Source organism: Tachysurus fulvidraco, chromosome 21 (assembly GCF_022655615.1).
Source record: "Tachysurus fulvidraco isolate hzauxx_2018 chromosome 21, HZAU_PFXX_2.0, whole genome shotgun sequence".
NCBI classification, from domain to species: Eukaryota; Metazoa; Chordata; class Actinopteri; order Siluriformes; family Bagridae; genus Tachysurus; species Tachysurus fulvidraco.
In genome coordinates, this window is record NC_062538.1 from 704,365 (window position 1) to 732,097 (window position 27,733).

General features: G+C 44.1%; 1 protein-coding gene across 2 annotated transcripts in view; it reads left to right on the forward strand.

Moving 5' to 3' along the window:
- The first annotated feature begins 3,173 nt into the window (after positions 1–3,173).
- Positions 3,174–27,733, forward strand: part of ammecr1 (AMMECR nuclear protein 1) — a 45,744-nt gene continuing 21,184 nt past the window's right edge. Inside the window, exons 1-2 of one of the 2 annotated variants that reach the window (XM_047805747.1) lie at positions 3,174–4,032; positions 22,671–22,781. In XM_047805747.1, coding sequence (XP_047661703.1) covers positions 3,497–4,032; positions 22,671–22,781 — 647 coding nt within the window. In that variant the 5' untranslated portion in view covers positions 3,174–3,496. The remainder of the gene's footprint in view (positions 4,033–22,670; positions 22,782–27,733) is intronic. The other variant, XM_027154314.2, reaches the window with a different exon arrangement.

Genomic DNA, 27,733 nt, shown 5'->3' on the forward strand with positions numbered 1-27,733 from the left:
TGTGTGTGTGTGTGTGTGTGTGTGTGTGTGTGTGTGTGTGTGTGTGTGTGTGTGTGTGTGTGTGTGTGTCTGCCTGATCAGCAGCTCCTGCAGGAAACACAGATAGTAACTGGAGCTGAGGATCCAACCCAAAGTCCTGGAGCGGTGAGAAGACGACTTCATTACTGATCGAAAGTTAAGAACAGTGACAATAAAGCTGTATTTACTTTAGTATTTATTTTTTAACCAGATATTAATAGTTGGGAATAAATGTAAATGATCCGAAGGAACATGTAGGTGCCGCTTCGAGTGAATTTAGAGTGAAAATCAGGAGCCTTAAAGGTGTTTCAGGTACCGAAACATTTCATACTTTATTGCAGTGATCAGTGGGCAGGAAAAAAGTGAACATTAACATTGATGACATCAATAAAGTGTTCATTTATCATTTTACTAGGATATCAAATATGACATGGTTTTAAAAGTGACCTTTAACATTGACTATGCATCGTGTGATAACGAAAAAACCTTCAGCCCCCCCATACAGTGCATCCCTACCCCCCCCAAAAGAAAATTTATGACAAAACATTCCAAAAATTAATATTTGAATTAAGCAAAACATATTAAATTATACAGTGTAGTGCTGTTGGTTAGTAGCCTTATTTTTCTGAGATTCTATAAGATTAATTTATGATAAATTCATTATTTTATAAAATGTCATAAACCCTAGACTACTTGTCCTGAGCAGGTGTTGTCAGTGACCCGGGGCCCCCTGGCACCATCTCAGGGCCCCCAGTTTGAGACCCACTGACCCTAGACTACATGTCCTGAGCAGGTGTTGTCAGTGACCAGGCTGTAAAACTGTTGACTAAGTTACAGACACTGATGACAAACTCCTGCTGATGATCTGGGAAACGTCTCTAACAGCAGTCACAATGTCATTGTTTGTGTTAAACACGTTGTGAATAAGTTGTAACATTAAACAGGAGATCATGACTTACTCTGTGCTCAAAGTGATGCTCGCAGCTCCAGGGCTTTTCTCTGTGGGGGAAAACGAGGACGATGATGAACAATTCCAGGATCTGCTTTTTTTTCATTGGTTGTTGTGTTAAATCTTTCCCAGATACAATAGTGCTATTTTCTGATTGGCTGTTGTGTAGCTTCTTGTTTTGATTGGCTGATAAGTGTCAGGCTGGACTAAGAACTCCAGGGGAGACGCGCTCGGTTCCTGCCTGTTTCCATAGAGACGGGGGTGCGGACTGATACGTTTTGGGTGCTGCGGCTTATTAAATATATGATAAATAGTCAGATTATCTGCGTGAAACAAAAGACCGACATGAGTGACTGTCACGTTAATGCGCGACACTCGAGAGCCCTGTGTGAATATAAGCTTGGTTATAACACTGTTATTGTCTTTACTGCTGTAATAAATGAATCATAGAGCGTCACTCAGTCGGTTTGTTTCAGTCTGCTGTTTAATACAATGTTCATGATGTTCAAAATAAAGAAGAAATTCTTTCTTTTTTTAACAGTAACCAAGCTGTAAGTTCACTGACTGTCCCACCAGGTCTGAGTTCAGCCTCCATGTCACAGCTACATAAATGCTGCATTATAACTTACTTACTGCTCCTTTAAGTAAGCACACCCAGGGTTGCCAGATATTAGCCCCACTTTTATGTCTACTACATAACAATAACAAAGGGTGGCTGTATTTACTACAGAAGAGAAAGTGAGTTTATATGTGAAAAAAAAGTCTGAAATGAACTGTTTTTATCCTCCTGGTGTTCAGACTTTCTAATAATAAGAAATCCTCCTGAATCGATGCACCAAATTAAAAGCATTTAAACAGAATAAAAATGTTAAAGTTTAAAGTTAAGTTACTACTTATCTCTAATATCTATCCCCGATGATATTAAATGTGACGTGAACAACAAATCCCAGTAACCTACCTACACGATTCACTGATGTCGCTCGGTTCGTCAGTGAAGAGTCGACTCTGAAGATTCAGTCGGTACACCAATTGTTTTGACGTATCCGTGATAGAGAATACGGACCCCAGAGTGCGCACCGTGCGTAATAATACGTGCTGGATGGTGAAAGAAGTGGCTTTACATGATGTTTACAGGACAACAATAACAGCATGTGTGGAAAATGAGGAGTAAAACCTGGGACAATCCGGAGGAGTCGTTTATGTGGAGCTTAAAAATGCGTTCTGATAGACGGGTGACAGCTTTATTACAGCCCACAGGGAGAAAAGTCTGAGAAAACTCTCTGTGCACAGGGAGAGAGGGAGAGGGGGAGAGGGACAGAGAGAGAGGGAGAAGGAGAGAGAGAGAGAGAGAGAGAGAAAGAGAGAGAGAGAGAGAGGGACAACGAGAGTGGGGGAGAGAGAGAAGGATAGACAGACAGAGAGAAGGAGAGGGAGAAACAGAGAGAAAGAGGGAGAAAGATACACATACAGTGAGAAGGAGAGGGACACACACATACAGAGAGAGAGAGAGAGAGTGACACACACACACACACACAGGAGACACACACACACACACACACACACACACACACACACACACACACACACACACACACACACACACACACACACAGAGCGAGATCAGAAAACTGCGTAGATTCTCAGTGTGTCCGTGTTCCCGGTCTCGGTCTCTGCTCCCTGAGCTGAACTGACACGTCTGTTTACCACCGACACCGCATGCAGGCAAACAAGTGAGAAACACGTTTCCGGTCCGGGGCGGAACGTCACGTCTCGTGCGGTGAGAGAGAGAGAGAGAGAGAGAGACACACACACACACACACACACAGAGACGTGTGTGTCCTGCGTGTTCGAGCCCAAGGATCCCCGCACAGTGAGGGTGCAGTGCGGTGTGTCTGCGTGCTCTAATATCATCATCTCTGTGTTACTATGGGACGTGTTAACTGGTGATCAGATGAACTGGTGATCAGATGAACTGGTGATCAGATGAACTGGTGATCAGATGAACTGGTGAACAGATGAACTGGTGAACTGGTGAACAGATGATCCTGCCATCCGGAGGAGGAGGTAACACCGCTCAGCCCTGAGCCTTGTATCCGCCTGAACAGGTCGGTGGGACGCAGCTGCAGCTGCCGATCTGCGAACATTGCGTAAGGCTGCAGCGTAGGCTACGTTTTCTTCTGTCTTTTCTCTCTTTATTTAAACACATCGGGTGACATTTTGCACTCTCTGGAAATCCCAATCCCCCCCCCTTTGTTTATTTATTTATTTATTTTATTTATTTATTTTATTTTATTTTAGAATTTTTACGTAAGCTTACTTCCTGGCTGACACCGTTGAGAAGAGACGAAGAAGAAGAGGAGGAGGAAGGAGGAAAAAAATTAAATAAATAAGTAAATAAATAAATATATAATTGTGTATATATAAATAAATAAAGCGGTGAAGGTGGAGCGTCGTGCGTCGTACGTCGTGACGCAGTGGGATTTTTACGCGTGGTCGGCGTTTGGCCCCGCCCTTTCCGCTGTGACGGCGATGGGTCGGAAGCGGTGTGTCGGTGCAGATTGTTCGAAGATGGCGGCCGGCTGCTGCGGGGTGAAGAAGCAGAAGTTGTCGGGATCCCCCGGTTCCGGGGGTCCAGGTGGGGCGGGCGGCGGGGCAGCCGGGACCGGACACTGCGGATCTGACTTGGGGATCGGCTCTTCGTCGTCGACTGTCGTGTCCGGAAGCGTGAGCCGAGTGAACGGCCTCGGGGGTCCGGGGGGCAGCGGGAGTTGTAGTGGTGCTAGTAATAATAGCAGCAGCAGCAGCAGCAGCAGCAGCGGTGTTGGTACTAGTAGTAGTGGTGTTAGCGGCGGTGGTAGCAGCAGCAGCAACAACACAACAACCGCTCTGTCTCCAACTCCAGGAGGCTACAACACCGGCCTCTCCCCGAACCTCAGTCCGGGACCGGGCTCGGCCAGGAAGATGGTGGTCTCGGCGGAGATGTGCTGCTTCTGCTTCGACGTGCTTTATTGCCATCTGTACGGATACCAGCCGCCCCGAACACCCAGGTTTACTAACGACCCCTTGTAAGTACTAGCACTGTGGCTAAAGCTACATCACTGTGTCTCTGTCATGGTTATTATACATGTGGACTTTCACTTCATGCTCAACTCAACGGGTTACAGCGTTATTAGTTTATATTGTGTGTGTGTGTGTGTGTGTGTGAGTGTGTGTGTGTGTGTGTGTGAGAGAGAGAGAGAGAGAGAGAGAGAGAGAGAGAGAGATTGAGAGAGAGATAAACACTATTCACTCAAGCGTTCTACTCTGACACAGAGTTCTTTCTTATTCTTTTCTCTCTCTTTATCTCTCTCTGACACACCGAGTTCTCTTTCTTTTTCTCTCTCTCTCTGTCTTTTTCTGTCTGTCTCTCTCTGTCTTTTTCTGTCTGTCTCTCTCGCTGTTGGTGTCTCAAAAGTACAGACATAAATATGCATAATAATTATTATAAATAATAATAAAAGTCCAGATATAATAAATAATTCCCATTTATTGTACAATTTCTTCTTATTTACTTTTAATTCATATTTCAGAGCAGCTTTAATGTATTTTTACACTTCCTTACTAAAGCTACATGCTATCTCATGTTAGCTCGGTATTATATTAAAATCCGTGGATTAATTTAATCTCTCACTTTTAGCCTGATAACTCGTTTAATTCACGATAATTTTAGTCATCCAGATATTTTAAACCTTTATTTTACTTTGTATTCAACGCTGTTTCTGTTCCCCAGATCGGCTATGATTAAAATCTAGCTCGATTTTGATGTTTAATTCTGGTTTTTTTTTTTATTTTGTTTAGTGAAGACGAGACCAAACATGATTTAGTGCAATAATACGGACATTAACGTTAGATCGACGCCTCAGATAGCATTATTTAGCCAAACGGCTAGTTCGGTAGTTAGCATCTCTGTGCTAAGTCGCTAACAAAGCCCGAGTTGTTCAGCTTGTTCGCTTTTTTAACACTTAGCTTCGATTTAAAGTCGATATTCGAAGCTCGGTGTTTTAAAGCACTTTTGTTAAAATTACATCTGAATAATTTTTAAACAAATATTTCGTTTATTTGATGTCCGTGTTTTTAGCTTGAACTTGCACTGACCTGACAGAAACCTAATTAGCTTAGCTGCTTATTGAATCTCTCTCTCTCTCTCTCTCTCTCTCTCTCTCTCTCTCTCTCTCTCTCTCTCTTTCTGTCTCTCTCTCTTTCTCTTTGTCTGTCTGTCTCTCTCTGTCTCTTTTTCTCTCTCTTTTTCTCTTTCTTTCTCTTTCTGTCTGTCTGTCTCTCTCTGTCTCTCTCTTCCTTTCTCTTTCTTTCTTTCTCTGTCTCTCTCTCTCTGTCTCTTTTTCTCTCTCTTTCTTTCTCTTTCTTTTTGTCTGCCTCTCTCTCTTTCTCTCTCTCTCTCTCTCTCTCTCTCTGTCTCTCTCTCTCTCTGCTTTGCTCTTTCATATCCTATCACTCCTTCATCTGCCTTTTTAAATTGTTTTTAGAGGAAATAGTACTCTTTCTTGTCATCTGATCACAGTTTATATGCTAAACTTTCAGACTGAAGCTCTGACACTGTAGACTCCTTCTTACGATCTTATATAAACCTCTTCTAACAGAAAACATCACCACCTCCATGATTATACTTGTTTATTTTAGTTTTGCTTTTAAAAACACATTTTGCAATTTATTTCTGATCGTTATCATAAACCAGAATGAATATCTATAAATCGTGTTTAAACACCATCTATCCAAAGGTGTTGACGCACGCAAGGAATTTGGTTCCAGCTGTTGGTGACTCTAAAAAGTACAGACATAAATAACACTATACATTTCGCTTGGACTAGACAGGCTGTGTGAGACAAGACAGGCGGTGTGAGACAAGACAGGCGGTGTGAGACAAGACAGGCGGTGTGAGACAAGACAGGCGGTGTGAGACAAGACAGGCGGTGTGAGACAAGACAGGCGGTGTGAGACAAGACAGGCGGTGTGAGACAAGACAGGCGGTGTGAGACAAGACAGGCGGTGTGAGAGAATATAAACAGTACGTATATTAAATGTAAATATAGAATATATGACAGTTCAGTTATGTACATACAGTGTGAGAAGTGCACGATAGTGTAAATAACAGTATAGTGCAGTAGGAAGGGTGGAGCTGTAAGAGGTTGTGTCCAAGGGGGAGGAGTGTTGAAGGGTCTTTCCTAAAGTCCACGATCATCTCCACAGTTTTGAGGGTGTTTAGCTCGACTGTTCTGACTGCACCGTGGCACCGGCCGCTCCACCTCCTGCCGGTATGCAGACTCGTCGCCATCTTGGATGAGACCGATGAGTTTAGCATCATCTGCTAATTTCAGGAGTTTAACAGTTGGGTCACTTGAAGTGCAGTCATTAGTGTAGAGGGAGAATAGCAGTGGGGAGAGGACACGTCCCCGAGGAGCGCCAGTGCTGATTGTCCGAATACTGGAGGTCTCGCCTGTTGTTTCCTGTCTGTCAGGAAGCTGGTGATCCACTGACATACTTGCAGGCCTTTCCAAACTTGCTCTTGGTTGGCTTTTGGTTGGCTTCTTCACAAAAACTGATGTAAGACATCACAGGGCCTTTTTACACCCGGTCACTTCGTGTGTTGTCTCTGATCCGATAGCTATCTGATTTGTTAAAACTGTCCCATTTACATCAGGCCACATAAACGTGTCTCGGCGAATCGGATATCGATCCGATCTTTCTACTCCCGCCCAAAATGCTAATATATTTTACCTCATTTCCGGGGTAATTGAAATGGAACATGTTTTGGTGTATGGGGTTTTCAGAACGCGATCAAAAAGAAGACGAAAAAACTCATTACGATGTTTGTTACAAAAAACAGCGATTACTGTTTGCTGTGTTTTCGCTGGCGGCAGCAGCGCGTTTTAAGACCCGACGAGACGCCTGGGTGAAAGATCACCTGCGAGTGACGTACTTCCGTTTGGGAGGAGTATAGCGCTTACGTATGTGGCTTGAACAACCACATTCATTTACACCTGTCCAGTTTAATCTGTAACACGTCCCAGACCACCTCCTGAAGGGGTTTGTACCATCGGATTTACTGTATATCTGTCTCCAAAACCTTTCGGAGGGCATTTAGACCTGGTCTTTTTACCATCGGGTAGCTATCGGATCACAGAAAACGCAGGAAGTGACCAGGGGTAAAAAGCCCTGTTTATCCAGGCTGTCTCAAAGATTCTCCAATCAGTGCAGTCAAAACAGTCTTGTAGATTACATCATGACAGTACTAATGGAAAGACAAAGAGTCACAGTTTTATTATTAATGCCTGGTTTTCCTCAGGAACCTCGCTCACTATTGTTTACAGATTCCTGCTGTGCTGTAGCCTCTAAAATGTGATTTTCCTGTTTCTTTACTTGCTTTGTCAGTAAACTCTTTGTTTACTGTAGATAAGGCTTTTTTTTGTTTGTTTTCCATCCGGGTCACTTTGTGCGTCTGCCATTTTGTTAACCGTTAGACAGCGTTTGAGTGTAAAAGTGATGTATAAATATAATTTGATTTGATATAATTTGATTTGATTTTTGATCAGATCTGACACACAGAGCTGTTATATACAGAGTGATGTGTACAAACTTGGGAATACGTTCTGTATTTATTTACACGGTGCCATTAATCCTGGGATTTGATCCACAGGATTGTGGCAGTGGTATAAGTCACTGGAAACGTGACGTCACATAAAATGTCATCTGCATTAAGTAGTTTTAGGAGGAAAAATCTTCAGACTACACTAACGAGCGCGGAGGGTCCGGTGCTCGTCTTCATTTTAAACATTTACGCTATCCGACACTTTAGTACAATTACTCCTCCATTTTAATGGTTACGAGGTTTCTTCTGTTATCTTTCCCAATCCAGCAACGTAATGTCCGGTGTGCTCATAAACTCCCATAATGCACCGTTAAACTCGGATAATTGTCCAATTGATGAACTGTACCGAAGTATTTAGGACCTCTGTATCATTCCGAGTTTGCAGAAATTGAACAGGATTTTATACGTTCCCTGTGCAGGCTCTCGCTCCCAATCCGGCTTAATGAAACACTGTGTTTTTAGAGACTGAGAATTATAAATCTGTGGCTTAATGATTTACAGTCGACCAGCCGAACTGTAGCCACAAGCAGCTCTGTTTCTCTGACAAATTCTGCACCTCGGTCTGTAGAAATGTCGCTCTCGTGTTCTATGGCGTGACCTTTTACGGTGGCGTTATGATCTGATCGACGTCACGATCATAAATCTGTAATTATTTAATGAACCACAAGGTGGTTTTCTCTCACCCTTGATGCTCTTTTACGTCATCATCGGCTGCACTTAATATTTAGTTTTGAGGTTATTGCTGTTGTGATAGAAAATACCAGTGAGACGAATTTGCTGCTTGTATCATCAATATTTCTATTCGTCATGAGAAGATCTAAATCTTTGTGTACACTATGTGACAGCAGCAGATGTACAGAGGTCATTGTGTAGTGAGATCCTGACTGTACTGAAGCCTGCATTACTTCATAGACTTTCGTTTGGTTGGTCAGAACTCGCCAGTTATACACTGCTGCTGAACATTGTATAGTCCAGTGACTGCGCTTGATGTAAGTCGCACTCGCGACTAAAACCGGTTCAGAAGCGAGTCTCGTGTTGAGTTGAGCAGTGACGTATGCACAAAGTCTGACGCACTCGTGTGGTTCAGCTGCAGGTCAGACAGCAGGTGCAGAGTGATAAAAAGACATCAGTTTCTTATTTCAGCAACAAAGGCTCGATCTCCCATAAACCAGTCTTTACATGTTAATTCTGTTGCCATGGAACCCATTTATGAAACAGGAAAATATAACGCTAACAATTGGGGAAAACTACACCATGTTATAAACCCTGATCTACTGTTCTTACAATCGAAAGTATCGAGTCTTTAGCGGTTCGTCTCACACCGGCGTCCCGCCGAGGAACGTTGAGAGACCTGCTCCAGATTAAACGTCTTACAGCGCTGAGAGAGAGATAGCGCTTTAATAATGAAGATGCTTAAAATGTTCTCCAGAGGTCTGTGTGCTCAGGAGGAACATGAAGCTCAGTATTTTGGCTTTGACTGCATCAGCGTTAGGTGTCGAACGCATGATTTTTGTGATTGACGGATGGAGAGGAACTTAATGTTTATCTGTACACTGATGTTATCTTAAAAGTGTCGTCACATAAAAGACAAAATCCGTTCTGTTTAATAGTCTGGAAAACGAGTTAGAATTTCATAAACTGTTCAGTAAAACATTGATCAAGGATCGTCTGTGTGGTTTGTCGAGCTTTAGATGACGAGAAACATGAAAATACCAAGTGCTGATGTGACCGAACCACGTGGACCTTAAGCCATTTAGTGATATTCAGCGATGGCGTTTTTAATAACAAACCTGAGGACTGGAGTAGTGACGAGGACCAGTGAAGCTACGACACACTGGTCTTATCCCAGATTCCTGTGTTGTATGTGTGTGTGTGTGTGTGTGTGTGTGTGTGTGTGTGTGTGTGGATTCAGAACAGAAAACGCCAAACTGTAGACATGTCATCCAACTAGACTTAGAGCTTAAAGTAATGATGTTTGCGCTCCATCAGAACAGACTCCAGCACATTTATCTACAAATACCAGAAATGTTTTTTTTTTTTAATTTGCGCTTGCTCTGTAAGCAGTATTTTACAGATGTAAACTGTTTTTTACTGTTTAAGTACTCTGATTTATTTATTTATTCATCTATTGAGATTTTATTCTTTTGTCCGTCCGTCCTAAAACGTCCCTCCTCGCATACATAGTGAACGTGTCCAGGTTTACGCCGTGACTTAAAAACAATACAACTTGATGTAAGCTTTAAGCTAACTAGAGAAAGCTAACTAAACAGTTAGTCATTCAACTAAAACACAATTTGTTTTTGTAAAATGTGAAGATAAGTAAACGACACCTTCAGCGGTAATTACGTCAGAGTGGGCGGGGCTTCAGTCTTATACACAACTGACCGTGAGCAGGTTCTGCACAAACGCTTTCCTCCTGCTTTACTCTTGGTCTATTAATCACTAAATAAATCACTATTTAGAGCGTCGAATCATCGAGTGCGACTGAAGACCCGTAAAAAGACCCGAGTTTGTTTGTTTGTGTGTGTTTTGTACGTGTGGGATTTTCCTGTGATGCTGTTAAAGCTACAAACACACTGAGTCAGAGGACGAAGACGTCTGAAACGGCAACACACACGGATATTAACACCGAAAGGAGGAAATGACTCAGAACAAATCATAAAAAGAAGTGATTCCTGTTCTGATTCTATTCATGACCTGTACTTCATTAACACAGAGCACTGGAAAAAGGTTTATTTATTTTTATAAAAATTATTCAGGAGTCTGGTTCAAAAAAGATCTTCTTTCAAATGATCGATCTATCGATCTATCTAATATAGAAAATTCCCTGCAGAATGCTCTCAAGTAATGCAGTTAGTTTTTAATTATTATTATTATGTAATTATTTATAATAAAAACTGAATATAAAAGAGTAGATTTTTTTTAAAATCATTAGAATTAAGTATTATTTTGGCCTTTTTCAGTTAAGTATTTGATTTGCTGACGGTTTATTTGTATCATTGAATGTCATTGTCACGGTTGTGTGAGTATCACAATCGTATCGCCTCACCGTCGGATCGTATGCGACACCACAGAACGCTGCTCTGCGACAGACGTCTTAAACTTTTTTATTCTGTGTGATGGAGCGCAGCAGCGCTTTATAATCTCTCTGAGTCGTTAGTAGTTGAAGACGGGCCGTCGTTACGGGACACGGAGTCACTCTGTAGGCGCACTCGGTTTGGGATGTGGCCGTACGTCCGAATTCCTCCCAGATTATAGAGTTTGCAGTCATGACAATTCTATTGTACCGACATAAAAGAAAACAAACCGTGTTCTGCTTCAGTCAGCGATCCACAGTCGTCATCTCGCTCCTGTACACCAACACAGAAACCTGTACAGGAAGTTAAAAATAGCCTTCAGTCTATCAAGCAGGATAGAAACAGATTCACACACCGTTCACTTTTCATGGAAATTCTGTAAATATAAATTAAGGTTTGTGACCTACTCGTGCACCTGAGTGTGAAACAAAGGGGCTTTTTACACCTGGGCACTTCCTGCACTTCCTGTGATCCGATAGCTACCCGACGGTAAAAAGACCAGGTCTAAATGCCCCCCGAAACGTTTTGGAGACGGATATAAACCCGATGGTACAAACCCGTTCAGGAGGTGGTCTGGGACGCGTTTCAGATGAAACTGGACAGGTGTAAATGAATGTGGTTGTTCGAGCCACATATGTCAGCGCTATACTCCTCCCAAATGGAACTAAGTCACTCGCAGGTGATCTTTCACCCAGGCGTCTCGTCGGGGCTTAAAATGCGCTGCTGCCAAAGGCGAAAACGCAGCAAACAGTAAACTCTGTTTTTTGTAGCATAAACGTCGTAACCAGTTTTTACGTCGTCTTTTTGATCGCGTTCTGAAAACCGCGTACACCAAAGTGTGTTCCATTTCAATTACCCCGGAAATGAGGGCAAATATATTAGCATTTTGGGCGGGAGTAGAAAGATCGGATCGATATCCGATTCGCCGAGACGCGTTTATGTGGCCTGATGTAAATGGGACAGTTTTAACAAATCAGATAGCTATCGGATCAGAGACAACACACGAAGTGACCGCGTGTAAAAAGACCCTGAGTCGCAGCTCGTCAACGCTATAAAATCCCAAACTCTACATCGAATACCATCTGAATGGGGCTTTAATCTCTGGACCACGTTATAGCGCGAATAAACAAGATGGAAAATATTTATTACTGTGAGACGTTCAGGATTTTTCTAATTTCAGCAAAACTCCAACTTAATCTTCAAAATTCCAAAAATAAGAATCGACTAATTCATTCCTGTTTATATTTAATCCTTTTAATTCATTATTTGCTCAAAAAACATCTAAAATCCATTCAAGATGCTTTATTTTGGTATTGTGCTAAATTTTGTCTTTTTTTTTTTATAAAAAAAAAAAATCTTACCACAAGCAGCTGATTTTGTAATTAATGTCCAAAAACCTTTTATTTTCAATCCTAATTATTTGTTTTTGTCATTTTTGAACCTAAAAAAATGTAAAAATTATTGTAATAAAAAATTTGTAATAAACAGTCAACATTTCTAAAAGCTCTACATCCTGATCAAGGATGACCTTCATCAGCTCTTTGTCTTGTCTCTCTTCTTTTGCCTTACATGCTCTCTCGCTCTCTCTGTCTCTCTCTTGCTCTCTCTGTCTCACTCTCTCTGTCTCACTCTCTCTCACTCTCTCTGTCTCGCTCTCTGTCTGTCTCTCTCTGTCTCTCTCTCGCTCTCTCTGTCTCTCTCTCGCTCTCTCTGTCTCTCTCTCTCGCTCTCTCTGTCTCTCTCTCTCGCTCTCTCTCTGTCTCTCTCGCTCTCATGCTCTCTCTCTCTCTCTCTCTCTCTCTCTCTCTCTCTCTCTCTCTCTCTCTCTATAAGTGGGAGTCAGGAAGTAAGAAAGCATTGACTGAGAGCAGGTCATGTGACCCTTTCTCAGTTTACACGCTCAGGGATTTCTTAAATTAGCGCTGTCTATTTATAGTCTACGAGCTGAGAGCTGGAGCTTCACCAGAGGTGGATTTGTCTTTTCTCCTCAATTCCCACAGCTTTACTTCTACACAGGTTTCATTTGTGAAGTCAAGTCTAGCTTCTTCAGAAATCACGGCTGATTACAGTACAGAGACACGCAGGTGTTTGGATGGAATCCTCAGAATCTGGACTGGAATCGGCGGTGGGCGGCGGTGTTGGGCGGTGTGCAGTGGTGGGCAGTGGTGTGCAGCGGTGGTGTCGGGCAGTGTGCAGTAGCTCCGCCTTCTAGTATTTGCCTCCACCCTTATTTTAATAGTAATAATTAGCAGGTTAGCAGAACATGATACGAGTGTACCGGTGGGAGGTGGGGTGGGGGTAGAATTGGAGAAGATTAGACAGATATGGTGGAGCAAGATTATGAAGAACCTTGAAGGTGTATAGCAGAATTTTATACTCGATGTGGAACTTCACAGGAAGCCAGTGAAGCTGGCGAAAAACTGGCGTGATATGATCGATAGTGCGAGTAATAATGCGTGCAGCAGAGTTCTGTACTAGTTGAAGTTTATGAAGAATTTTTGAAGGCAAACCAAAAAGAAAGGAGTTGCAGTAATCCAAACGTGATGTAACTAGGGCACGGACTAAAATGGAAGTACTGTGTTGTGTCAATATTGGGCGGAGGTGAAAGTTTGCAGACTAAGTAACATTATTAACATGAGCCTCTAAGGAGAGAGTGCTATCAAGGATGACACTCAAACTCTTTACCTGATGGGAAGGAAAAACGGTCGTATTATCAATATTTAATGAAAAACTATCAACGTTGGCTAAGGTGGACTTCGAGCCAACGAGTAGGACTTCTGTTTTATTGCTATTTGTGTGGAGAAAGTTTTAAGAAAACCAAGATTTAATTTCATTTAAACAGACCGAAAGAACGGCTGGAGGAAGCATAGAAGCCGTCTTTGTGGACAGTTAGAGCTGTGTATCATCCGCATACGAATAAAATTAATATTGTGTTTTTTGAAAGATATTTCCTAGAGGAAGAAGATGGATGATAAGCAAAAGAGGGCCTAGCACGGAACCTTGGGGGGCACCTTTAGTAACAGGAGATAAATGAGATCTAAAGTTTTTAAGCTGGACAAACTCTGAAAGGTAGGAAATATACGATTTAAACCAGGCATGACATGTGGCAGAAATGCCGTGTGAGCTGCTGTCGAAAGCTGCACTCAGATCCAGAAAAATAAGAATTGTTAAGAGACCAGAATCTGCTGCCAAAAGATGATCGTTTGTGATTTTTACGAGCGCTGTCTCGGTACTATGAGATGGATGAAAATGAGACTGAAATCATCAAACAGGTTGTCGGTAGTTAATTGATCATAAATCTGACCTGCAAATATTTTTCTAGTATTTTGGATAAAAACGCTAAGTCCGAGATAGGACAAAAAATTAAGGTTATTGGGGTGCGTGCAAGATTTAAGGATGGGTGTTATTGCAGCAATTTTAAGGGATGAAGGAACATGACCAGAACCCAAAGAAGAATGTATAATATTAGTTATTACAGTGGAGAAAGAAGACAAGCAGGATATGTAGGTTGGGAGAGGATCCAACTGACTAGTTGATGGTTTGGATTCCTGAATTATCTGCAGTACTTCAGTAATAGGTGGTCGTAGATAATGAAGAAGCAGAGGGTGTAAGAAGAGAAATGGGAAACAGCATTGAGAAGGCCATTGTTGTAGTGGAAGACAAGGTCATCGGTGGTGAGTAAATCCTCAGTTCCAGGCAGGCTGTTGATCTCATTAGTAAAAAAGATAAATCAATGTATTTAATATCACAGAAAGAAACCGTATAGAAAGAAAACTTTCCACAGGAACTTAATCCGGGAATTTTGGGAATATTCAAAATTGGAAACTTTACGGGATTTTATGGGAATTTATGGGAATTATTTGGAAATATAGGGAAATGTATATAAACTATATCATGTACAAACATAAACATGTTGTTTGGTCATAAGCAGACATGTATGTAAGGTAATACACATTTTAAAGATTTAATTGTAAGTAGAACTTTAATTGATTTTTTCATTGAGTCACACACAAGCCTAATAAACATTATGCTTGTAATAAACATCATAAACTTAATAATTGTAATAAACATATTTCCTATGGTTGCTGTAAAATAAAAGCGCCCCCCACACTTTGCCCTAAAAAAGTCCCAATCAAAATGTAAAATGAAGCATTTTTTCTCAAGCTTATTAGGTCTCTGTTTCTGTGGTAGTCAAGGCCTGGGAAATGGAGGTGAATGGCGGACGTAAACAAACCAAGGAGAAGTTGATATATTCAGTTGTGAAAAGTCATTAGGCTGTTGCCAAGTTTCAGTCAAACACTAAAAGCTTACGGTCCATCAGGAGATCTTGCACAAGATGACCCTTGTTCATAAGGGAGCCGATGTTGAATAGGACAAAGTTGTGTTTGACCGTGTCATTAGCTGACCTAGCTAGGCTAACTAGAACACCATGGTTAAATTCCTGACCAGTGGTTCTTAAAGGGTGACACATTGAAGACCAGAAAGATTTTATAGTCCTTGAATCATCGTATTGAAATCTCCTACTGGACCCACTGTGGTGGATGTATTTAGATGGATGAAATATGAGAGACAATGCAGTCCAAACGAGCACAGATGCACACACGGCTTATTAATCCACATCGTTTCAGGAAATAAACATATACTTTCTGGCAGTAGCAGCAATAAATATAGCAGGAATCAACAAATGTGTAATCCAAACACGGGCACTAAAGGCAGATCTTTAACTAATTAAATAGGACATATTAGTCCAAAGCCACGTTAAAACAATAAAACACGCCTCTGGAGAGCAGCGGCAGCTAACAGTGCCAGCGTTCACTCAACCGGATGTCAACCGTCTAGAGCACCAGCTGGGTCACTGGCTATTTTACATTTATTTATCAAAAGGAAACAATTTTTACACTTATTTATCAAAATAATCAAACGATTCGGATTTATTGTGCAATTAGATTCTTTTGATTCATTTGCTTTAAATGTTGGTTTGTCTTTTTTTTACTGCAGGTAAATATTTTTCTCTGAAAGTGAAAAGTAAGCAAATGTTTTTTCTTAGGAAGATAAATCACAGAAACTGCTGTGCTCAGTAAAGGCCTAGATCATTATAGAAACAGCTAAATGTGTATCCAGCGTTTTACGGCGTGTATTCTTTCTTTTTTTCAGATTTGACATTTCCTACATTTATTTCTTGAGTTTAAACTAAACCGATCACGTCAACAGAAGAACATGCGTATGTTTTGATTCACTTCTTGCAGTGAGTTGATTCCGAGTCGATTCACTTACTCGATTCATGTGAACAACACCCCGATCTGTGAGAAATGTGTGAAATCTCACTAAATTGCGTTCAGCGTGGAGGTTGTGAGTTTTTGTTGCCGTAACGTTACATCACTTGACCTGTGGGTGAGTGTCCCGGTCTGTGATGGACGTTAATTTCTTGATCTTTTATGATGTGTCCTGCTGTTCTGGGATTCGGAGGTCAAAACCAAAGGCCTGATGAAAACTCTAAGCTCTCTGGGTCAGAGTTCACGCTGCACAGCTGTGAGATTTTATCTTTACTGATGTACACTGCTTCTACTGGACGATTATTGTACGGTGCATGACATGACATCGTCTCATCATTACTGATCTGTATTCAGGAGTGTTATTGTGTGAAAGGGTGTGTGTGGGGGGAGGGTGTGTGTGCAGGGGGTGTGTGTGCGTGGGGGGAGGATGTATGTGTGTGTGCGTGGGGGGAGGGTGTATGTGTGTGTGCGTGGGGGAAGGGTGTATGTGTGAGATTTTATTGATCTACACTGTTTCTACTGGACAATTATTGTACGGTGCATGACACTGACATCGTCTCATCATTACTGATCTGTATTCAGGAGTGTTACTGTGTGAAAGGGTGTGTGTGTGGGGAGGGTGTGTGTGTGTGTGGGGAGGGTGTGTGTGTGTGTGTGGGGAGGGTGTGTGTGTGTGTGTGGGGAGGGTGTGTGTGTGTGTGGGGAGGGTGTGTGTGTGTGTGGGGAGGGTGTGTGTGTGTGTGTGGGGAGGGTGTGTGTGTGTGTGTGGGGAGGGTGTGTGTGTGTGTGTGGGGAGGGGGTGTGTGTTGTGTGGTGTAGAGGGTGTGTGTGTTTGTGGTGTGGGAGGGTGTGTGTGTGTGTGTGGGGAGGGTGTGTGTGTGTGTGTGTGTGGGGAGGGTGTGTGTGTGTGTGTGTGGGGTGGGGGTGTGTGTGTGTGGGGAGTGTGTGTGTGTGTGGGGAGTGTGTGTGTGTGTGTGGGGAGTGTGTGTGTGTGTGTGGGGAGGGTGTGTGTGTGTGTGGGGAGGGTGTGTGTGGGGAGGGGTGTGTGTGGTGTGGGGAGGGTGTGTGTGTGGGGAGGGCGGTGTGGTGGGTGTGTGGTGGGGGTGGGTGTGTGTGTGGGGGGGGTGGGTGTGTGTGTGTGTGGGGGGTGTGTGTGGGGAGGGAGGGTGTGTGGGGAGGGGTGGGGTGTGGGAGGGTGGGTGTGTGGAGGAGGGTGGGGAGTGTGTGTGGTGAGGGTTGTGTGTGGGAGGGGTCTGTGTGTGTGGGGGGGTGTGTGTGGGGGGGGGGTTGTGTGTGGGGGGGGGGGTGTGTGTGGGGAGCGGTGTGGTGTGGGGGTGGGGGTGTGTGTGGTGTGGGGAGGGTGGTTTGGGGCTGGTGCGTGTGTACTGTGGTGTGGGGAGGGTGTGTGTGTCTGTGGTGTGGCGAGGGTGTGTGTGTCTGTGGTGTGGGGAGGGTGTGTGTCTGTGGTGTGGGGAGGGTGTGTGTCTGTGGTGTGGGGAGGGTGTGTGTGTCTGTGGTGTGGGGAGGGTGTGTGTCTGTGGTGTGGGGAGGGTGTGTGTGTGTGTGGGGGTGTGGGGAGGGTGTGTGTCGTGGGTGTGGGGAGGGTGGTGTGGTATGTGGTGGGGGGAGGGTGTGTGGTATGTGGTGGGGGAGGGTGTGTGGTGTGGTGTGGGGAGGGTGGGTGTGGTGTGTGTGTGTGGTGTGGGGGAGGGTGTGTGTGTCTGGTGTGTGGGGAGGGTGTGTGTGTCTGTGGTGTGGCGAGGGTGTGTGTGTCTGTGGTGTGGTGAGGGTGTGTGTGTCTGTGGTGTGGGGTGGGTGTGTGTGTGTGGTGTGGGGAGGGTGTGTGTGTGTGTGTGTGTGTGGGGAGGGGTGTGTGGTGTGTGTGGTGGGGAGGGTGTGTGTGTGGGGGGAGGGGGTGTGTGTGGGGAGGGGTGTGTGGTGTGGGTGTGGGGGAGGGGTGTGTGTGGGGTGTGTGGGGAGGGGTGTGTGTGGTGGGGGGTGTGGTGTGTGTGTGTGGGGAGGGTGTGGGTGTGTGGGTGGGAGGGTGTGTGTGTGGTGTGTGGGGAGGGGTGTGTGGGGGTGGTGTGGGGAGGGTGTGGTGTGGTGTGTGGGGGAGGGTGTGTGTGTGTGTGTGTGGGGAGGGTGTGTGGGTCTGTGGTGTGGGGAGGGTGTGTGTGTGTGTGTGCGAGGGTGGGGGGTGTGTGGTGTGGGGAGGGTGTGTGTGTGTGTGTGTGGGGGAGGGGTGGGTGGTGTGTGTGGGGAGGGTGTGTGTGTGGGGAGGGTGTGTGTGTGGGGAGGGTGTGTGTGTGGGGAGGGTGTGTGTGTGTGTGTGTGGGGAGGGTGTGTGTGTGTGTGTGTGGGGGAGGGGTGTGTGTGTGTGGTGTGGTGTGGGGGGGGGTGGGGTGTGGGGGGGGGGGGGGGTGGTGTGGGGTGGGGTGGGTTGTGTGTGGGGGGTGGTTGGGAGGTGGGTTGTGTGGGGGGGGGGAGGGTGTGTGTGTTGTGGGGGACGGTGGGGGGTGTGGGGGAGGGTGTGTGGGGAGGGGGGGGGAGTGGGGGGGGGTGGGTGTGGGGTTTGTGGGGAGGGGGTGGGGTGTTGTGGGGGGTGGGGGAGGGTGTGTGGTGGTGGGTGTGGGGGAGTGTGTGGGGGGCGGGGGATGGGTTGTGTGTGGGTTGGGAGGGGGGAGGGTGGTAGGGGGGAGGGGTGCGAGGGGGTGAGGTGCGCGCGGGGGGAGGGTGCGCGCGGGGGGAGGGTGCGCGCGGGGGGAGGGTGCGCGCGGGGGGAGGGTGCGCGCGCGTGGGGGAGGGCGCGTGCACGTGGGGGGAGGGTGTATGTGTGTGTGAGTGGGTGGAGAGGGTGTATGTGAGTGGGGGAGGGTTGGGGTGTGTGGGTGCGCGTGTGGGGGGGAGGGTGTTTCATCTCGCTATAAACCCATTGCATATTCATCCATTCACCTTGCTGTAGGGGGCGTGGCCTGCATGATCACATGACCACTGCTCTGTATGCTGTACTATATTTTTGTTCTTTACAGTCGATGGCGTTTACGAGCCACAATGTTTTCTCCTTTATTTTCTGAATGACATTCAGGCGACAGCACGGAGCCTAAAAACGGTGCATTCTGGGATCTCAGCGGTCAGTGTGGGGTTTCCGTGAGCCGACACACACGGATGACAAAGAGGTGAAGGGAGTCTGTGACTTCTTCATCCGGTGTAATGGGTGGATGCTGCGGCGTCTCAGAAAGACTCTGCTTTGTCCCGTGTGAGTGCTGTGAGATGCGAGTGTTGGTGTAAAAGCAGTGTGATGACCTCACTGTGGGGTTACTGTGGTGCGGCAGGTAAAGGACCATGAAGCAGGTTCATGTTAAACCCCAGGTCTTAATGAGGGTCTGATTTTGTTTTATATCAATTACTGTGTGTTCAGTGCTAATTAGTAGTGCATCTACCTAATTATTATTATTATTATTATTATTATTATTATTATTATTATTATTATTATTATTATTATTATTATTACAGCATGTTCTGGACATCTAAATGATTTCGTTTTCTATTGTAGAGTTATGAAGTCAGAGCCTCGTCTCTTCATACGACGTCCGTCTCTGTTCATACGAATTACTGCGAGGAAATTAATAAGCAAATTTTCACCGTTTATGCCGAACATTATCACCAAACTCGGCTCCTGTTCTGTTGTGTGTGTGTAGTCGGTTAGTTAAATCTTACACGGCGACACGTGTCGCCCGCGGCGTCTCAAACGAGCGTCTGTATGGTGATGTGAGACGTTTGTCCTTCGCTTTGTCATTAATATGATGTTCGACTCAAAGGAGTCAAACTGCAGTATCTGATTCTTTGGGATTTGGACTTGGCTCACTGACATGTCCATGAGAAGGAATTTGGATGTGTCCTTGTTTGTACAGATCAGATCCGTCCCTCTGTCCACGATTAGTCGGTCCTGTGAGGTGCGTCGCTCAGCCGAAACGACAACCTCGCTCATCTCCGCTACGGACTTCTCCTCTTCTCCTCTTCTTCAACACACTCCCAAGTTCAGGAGTGCTGAAGTGTCAGTGGAGGGTTTTTTGTGGTGCAGTTGGTCCAGATCCAGAGATCTCACAGTACGAGATTAAAAGCCATTAATCTAAAAAGAGGGCACTCGGGGCTTCTCACCTGCTTGCACCCAACCTGGTGCAGTTAATCTTCTCTGACCTTTTACATCTCTGTCTTACTGCAGAATTTTCTTTCTTTCTTTTCTCTATTAAATCAGAATCAGTTCCTGTCTGTTTTATTCGCTGTCGTTAGAACGACGTCAGGTTCATATTTGTCCGATTAACGATTGTCGGGTGAAACTCTCTGGACAGTTTGTGGGGTTTTTTTTCTCCTCCACCTTCAGTTTCAGATTTTATTTGTTCTTTAGCTTCATAAAAGTCACAAAGCTCAGGCACATGACTGAATATTAGAGACAGACTTTTTTGTTTGGCGTGACAGACATTCGTGATGTTCATCGCATCCTTTCTACATTACATCACGTGTCTTTTCCTCCATCGCGCTCGATTAATTATGCACGAACGACGGGACGAGGGCAAGACGGAAACAGAAGCTACTAATAATAGATGTGTTTGCTTTCTGTGAATTCTCTCACATGCCTGATTCAGATGATTCAGATATGAAGCAGAGATGTTCACTTGGCTGTTCCATGTTCATGAACTGATCTCTACGAGAATAGACTCGTCCTATTCTATTCTATTTATTTATTTAATTAATTATCCTGCCTATTACTAATTTAGTTTTGTTGCCTGTAAGTTTAGATGCTTCATTAGAAATATATGGATATTTGGGTGTCACTACTGTCAGTGATGTTCTCAACACTGAGACTACACATTTGTCCGAATGTTAATTGTGTACGATTTAATTGACCACCTTATACTATATAGTATAATCAGACGTACCGACGAGGGGTCGCTAGAACGAGTTCTCTTTTTATAAACACTCCAGAAGATTTGTCTCTTTCTCCACAATACAGAGACGATCCGATCCACGCACGATGGAGAATTACATAAGCCCCGCCCCTTCTCTCCATCTTACGCTCTCTCTCCTCTGAACCTGCTGTGAGCTCTCACTTTTCTCTCCTGATGTTTAGTGTTTGTGTATCGGCGTGTGTTTCACCCGATCGTTTCTTTTAGGATTTTTGGCTTTATATGAATATCTTATCTTTTAAAGTGTCCGATCTAACGCTCCGAAAAAAGAAAATAAAACAGTAACATGCTGATAATCAGAAATTTGATTGATTAAATACACTGCTTTCTTTTTCCTCTCCTGCACAAGTCAGCACTCGGACGTGATTGAAATGTCCTCGTGTGTTATAATATATAATATATATATTATAGTTATAATATGATCAGATTAAATATGTAGTTTGTTTTTCACTTAAAAAGCCCAGCTGCGTTTGTGTCTCTGCCTGGTAAGCAGTTCCTGACCACACAGCTGCTGATGTTCATCCTCTTCTTCTGCTCTCTTTATCACCTGAGATGGTGGAAATGAGTCTTTAGGTTTGAAGATAGTCATTTGCTCTGCTCAGGTATTTTAAGTGTGTGTGTGTCCTTGGTTAGAACACACTGTACTCCTCAGACAGGTCGTCTCTGCTGCTGAAACGGATTGCAGCTCGGTTTGATCATTCATGCTTAAACCTCGTAGTCAGCTGTATCCACACCTCCATAAGCGAACGCGCTGAGGGACCAAAAGCTGCCCAGCTTTTTTTTTTTCCCTCCTTTCTTTTTATTACACCGTGTTATCCATAACGCTAAATCATCAGTAATAAAAATGAAGGCGTTCTGTGTTACACGTGAGGCCTCGAAAAAGATTTCACTTTAAATTCCAAAATACATTTGACACGTTTTTTTGTGCTCTGGCGTCTTCTCGCAAGGTTCCGAATCGTGTAAAGAAAAGTAGCCAAAACCTCCGTAGCTAAGTGTTTCTCATGGCTCTGGGACCGAGGTGTCGTATAGCGACGTGTCGTAGTGAAGCAAAAACGTGCTCAATCAGATCCGTTCGTAATCAGATCTGATTGGTCAGAAGTTCTAATACATTTTCATTGTGTAATCTTTCATATGGTGATGATTCTTGAAGGAGTCTCCAGTGTCAGGGATCTATAACAGTCACCGTGTCGAGAGGGATTTATTTTTCTTTTGGGGGGAGGGAGGGAGAGGGGGAGGGAGGGTGGTAGAGGGTGTTATTCGTCACTCAGCAGTTTTTATCATGAGTTTAAACAGGATGATGTCATCACTTTCTTTCTTTGAAAATTTCTGATGTCCCCACTAAACTCCACCCACGTTTAATGATTGACAGGTCTGTCTGTAAATGATAAACATACTGTACAAAGCTCTGTAAATAAATGCTTTTTGTTCTTGTATCTATATTTGTGAAGCTGGGAACACACACGTGTGCAAACACACACACACACACACACACACACACACACACACACACACGTGTGCACACACACACACACGTGTGCACACACACCTTTAAATTTCTCAATCAAGTTTTAAAGAAAATGTGGAGACCAGGATGTGCACACATGGCATTTGGTGTATTTTTTTTCACAGCAGTTTCGCTGTGTGTGTGTGAGAGAGAGAGAGTGTGTGTTTGTGTGTGAGCGCACGTGTGTGTGTGTACAGATGCTTTCAACAGACCTATAATATTTTTCTCTTTTTTCCCCACAGCCCACTGTTTGTCACATGGAAAATTGGCCGGGACAAGCGGTTGAGAGGTTGTATAGGTACATTTTCTGCCATGAACCTGCACTCAGGACTCAGGGAGTACACCCTTACCAGGTACACACTACTGTTGGGGGTCTCACTATTTAAACACACACCCTTACCAGGTACACACTACTGTTGGGGGTCTCACTATTTAAACACACACCCTTACCAGGTACACACTACTGTTGGGGGTCTCACTATTTAAACACACACCCTTACCAGGTACACACTACTGTTGGGGGTCTCACTATTTAAACACACACCCTTACCAGGTACACACTACTGTTGGGGGTCTCACTATTTAAACACACACCCTTACCAGGTACACACTACTGTTGGGGGTCTCACTATTTAAACACACACCCTTACCAGGTACACACTACTGTTGGGGGTCTCACTATTTAAAACACACACCCTTACCAGGTACACACTACTGTTGGGGGTCTCACTATTTAAACACACACCCTTACCAGGTACACACTACTGTTGGGGGTCTCACTATTTAAACACACACCCTTACCAGGTACACACTACTGTTGGGGGTCTCACTATTTAAACACACACCCTTACCAGGTACACACTACTGTTGGGGGTCTCACTATTTAAACACACACCCTTACCAGGTACACACTACTGTTGGGGGTCTCACTATTTAAACACACACCCTTACCAGGTACACACTACTGTTGGGGGTCTCACTATTTAAACACACACCCTTACCAGGTACACACTACTGTTGGGGGTCTCACTATTTAAACACACAATCACCTGATTTGTAGATTAACTGGTTTTCTTTAACAAATAGGGAAATAATCAAAGTGGAGCCACGGTTCCCACTGCAGTGTCGAACTCGCGCTCTCTCACACACTCTCACATACACACTCTCACACACTCTCACACACACACTCTCACACACACACACTCTCACACACACACACTCTCACACACACACACTCTCACACACACTCTCTCTCACACACTCTCTCTCACACACACTCTCTCTCACACACACACTCTCACACACACTCTCTCACACACTCTCACTCACACACTCTCTCACTCTCTCACACTCTCTCACTCTCTCACACTCTCTCTCTCACACACACTCTCTCTCACACACTCTCACACTCACTCACTCTCTCACACACTCTCACTCACTCTCACACACTCTCTCACACACTCTCACACACACTCACTCTCTCACTCTCACTCTCACTCACACACTCCCTCACACACTCACTCTCACACACTCTCTCACACACTCTCACACACACTCACTCTCACTCACACACTCCCTCACACACTCTCTCACACACACTCACTCTCTCACTCTCACTCTCTCACTCACACACTCCCTCACATACTCTCACACACTCTCACACACACTCTCACACTCTCTCACACACTCTCACTCTCTCACTCCCTCTCTCACACACTCACACACACACTCTCTCACTCACTCTCACACACACACTCACTCACGCATTCTCTCACACTCTCTTACACTTTCTCACCCTTTCAGTGTTTGTTTGCGGGGTCAGTGTTTAAGTGCTGAGTGTTTATATTGTGAGTGTGTGTGTTTGTGAGGTGAGTGTATTGTTACTTGTTTGACAACCGAACTCAAATGCAATAAATAAAGTTCCACTTCTCCATTTTTAAATGAGATTACAGTAAAAATGACACAACAGATAATATCTTATTATTAATTCACTACTATATAAAAACATCATCAGAGTGAACGTCCCAATCACCAGACCGAAATGTAAATCAAGCTTTTAATCCATCATTTAAACGCCGCAGTGTGTTTTATAACCAGGGACCTGCAGCAGTGACCTTCGCTCAACCGCTCTGATTTAAGTAAAGCTTTTAAACTAAACACATGCGTAATATTTCTGCATGAGCAGCGTGTTTATGCAGGAAGTCATTCAGTAATGGATCTGCACTGAGAGCAGGAGAAACGTGGCTGGACTTTATCATCTCCTCTTTTTTTTCACCTGCACAAAGAATCTGTTTTTCCTTCTCCTCTTCTACCTCGTGTTTGAGGCAGAGATGGAGTAAAAGTTTTACAGCATGAAAAGAGAAGAATGTACCTCATTTCCTCTGATGGAGCTGTTTTAATGTGCTGAGCATCTCAGCTGGACTTGTGGTGTTCTGATCGACTGTCAGAGTGAGAATCGGAGTTATTACTCTTACTACGTTAAAGAGAACCGTTCAGTTCGGTGCCGGCGTTCGGAAGATGAAAGTAACCGATCACGATCCTGCAGGAAACCTGCTGCAGAGAAGGACAGCATGAGGAGGACCTCACGTCATCAAACACCAGGCAGTCGCTTTCGCACTGAGCTGTCGAACACATCCGAGTGTAAAAGATGAGAAGGGGAATGTGAGGAGACGATGTGAGGCGTCACTGTTACTGACCACACGCTAACAAAGGCTTGGAGACCTTTAAATAAATAGTGTTGGGAAAAGCAGGGGGATTATTTTGTGACCACAACCACTATTATTATTATTATTATTATTATTATTATTATTATTATTATTATTATTATTATTATTATTCAGTTAAAACCAGAACTGGTTTTAGAAGCAGACGTCGATCTGCTGCTTGGTGAGTTTGAGCTCACATCACTGTTTAATTACCACCAGTTGAGCTCTTTGTGGAAAAAAATCATAACTTTTTAAAATTCCGAGGACAAAAAAATGAGCAAAGATTATTTTTTTGAAAATTTTTTGGATTTTTTTTAGTGTCATTGTTAAATATGCCAATGTTAAGTAAACACATGTACTGTACACACACACACACACATTTATTTTCAACACAATAACGAATGTTTACGGGGACAGAATGCGAGTGCTCTGTGAGTCCAGTCGAAGAAAAGTGAGATGGAGTAAAGGGGCGGGGCTTCCAGGTGGCTCGCTTGTCAATCATTTCTGATTCATTCGTTCTGGGTTTAGTTTTATTTAGGAGAAAAAGACATGATGTATTTTAGAGTAAAAATTTGTGCCAGGGTTAAATATTATAGTGGAGATCATCGACAAAATGGGGTGATAAAATGTACGGTAATTTGAGTAAACATGACTGGATGTCATGGGGGACTGCATGGACTTGATGAGAGAGACAGACTGGCAGAGAGACAGACAGACTGGCAGAGAGACAGACAGACTGGCAGAGAGACAGACAGACTGGCAGAGAGACAGACAGACTGGCAGAGAGACAGACAGACTGGCAGAGAGACAGACAGACTGGCAGAGAGACAGACAGACTGGCAGAGAGACAGACAGACTGGCAAAGAGACAGACAGACAGGCAGAGAGAGAGACAGGCAGAGAGAGAGACAGGCAGAGAGAGAGACAGGCAGAGAGACAGACAGACAGAGAGAGACAGACAGACAGACAGACAGACAGAGACAGACAGACAGACAGACAGACAGACAGACAGACAGACAGACAGAGACAGACAGACAGACAGACAGAGACAGACAGACAGACAGACAGACAGACAGACAGAATTCAATTCAAGTTTATTCAAGTTTATTTGTATAGCGCTTTTTACAATAGACATTGTCTCAGAGACAGTAGGAAGTCCTCATCTGTTTTCTGTGCTGTGTGCTCAGGCTCCCAATTATCGTCATTGCATTTTGTGCAAGAGGAGGATAAAAGTGGGGCAGAAAAACATTTAATTAATTTATTCACAGAGTATCTGTGATCCTAAGTGCCCCAGAGTTCATCACTTCTCTCTAGGGACGCAGGACGAGGTGAATAAAATGCTCTGAATAGTTAGTATACAGTAGGTGACTCAACCCTCACACACACTCACACACACTCACACACACCCTCTCACACACTCGGACATCTGCTCAGACCAGCCTAATTTTATTGGCTGCATGTTACTCATGCAAGCTTCCTATTGGCCAGATCTGTTGCCGGGATGATTCCATTCTATGAGCCTGTAGGGGGGGTCACCTCATGTTACAAACACGATGGCTTTACCCTCAGATTATTTTAGTCATTTATGGTTCCTTAAATACTTTAAGAACTCTTTATTCCTCCAATATTGTTTGGCTAAGACTCCGAAAAGACTTTTTCTCAGACTAAGAAAGAATTTCGGTCCTGTTTTGTTTCCAACACGTCACATTCCAGTCGTCTCGTTCGGGTCATTAGATAAAGTCCAGTAATGTCGCAATCTGTAAAGTCGTGATGTTCATGATTGTGCATTTGTACTTGAGTTAGTGAACATGCTGCATGTCTGTTAGTGAGTCTGATAGTGAAATCTGATCTATCAAACATGAAGGAACAAACTCTTCAGACAGACCTGTGAGTTTTCATCGACGTATATCTGGTCTTCAGGTGTGAATGTAAAGTAAATGAAGGTACAGCAGCTCTCGCTCGCTCACTGAGTCAGAAGCGTCGAGACTTCGCAGGCTTCAGCTTTTCCACATCACCACCGCCGCTTTACAGCCAAGCTGCAGCCAGAAGGCATTCAGTCAAACCTTCATCGGTTTAATTACTTCTGGGAAGAAGGGAAATATAAGATGGTGTGTGGAAAAGAAAGGGCTGACTTTTTTTTTTTACACACAAACGTCAGAAATTCGAAAGCGTTGAGCGACTCACTGACTCGACTTCTCGCTGTTTAATCGTCTGACTCGGATGACTTTTTAAGAGACGCAACATTTTAAAACTGGTTAAGAATTAAGGCGTGATTAAGAAGCTTGGTGTTCTGACTAGTAAACCTCGCTCCTCACACATGTATAACTCCGGATTAGATTTTACATGCAACGTCTGTTAATGAAGATTGGATTTATTAGATCAGATCGGCGAAACCGTATGCAGCCGGGCTTCTGCACAGACGTGTACACTTGAAGGTAAAATTGTTTATTTCGTCCCCTTTTTTATCGGCTTCTGGCAGAAGCAGCAGTCTGAATCGCAGAACATGGATAGGATTTGAAGTAGAGCTGCTGTGGTTCCTACTGGTCCATACTGAAGATGTTCAGAGTGTGTGTGGCAGAGCTGCACGATGCAAGTTGTTTA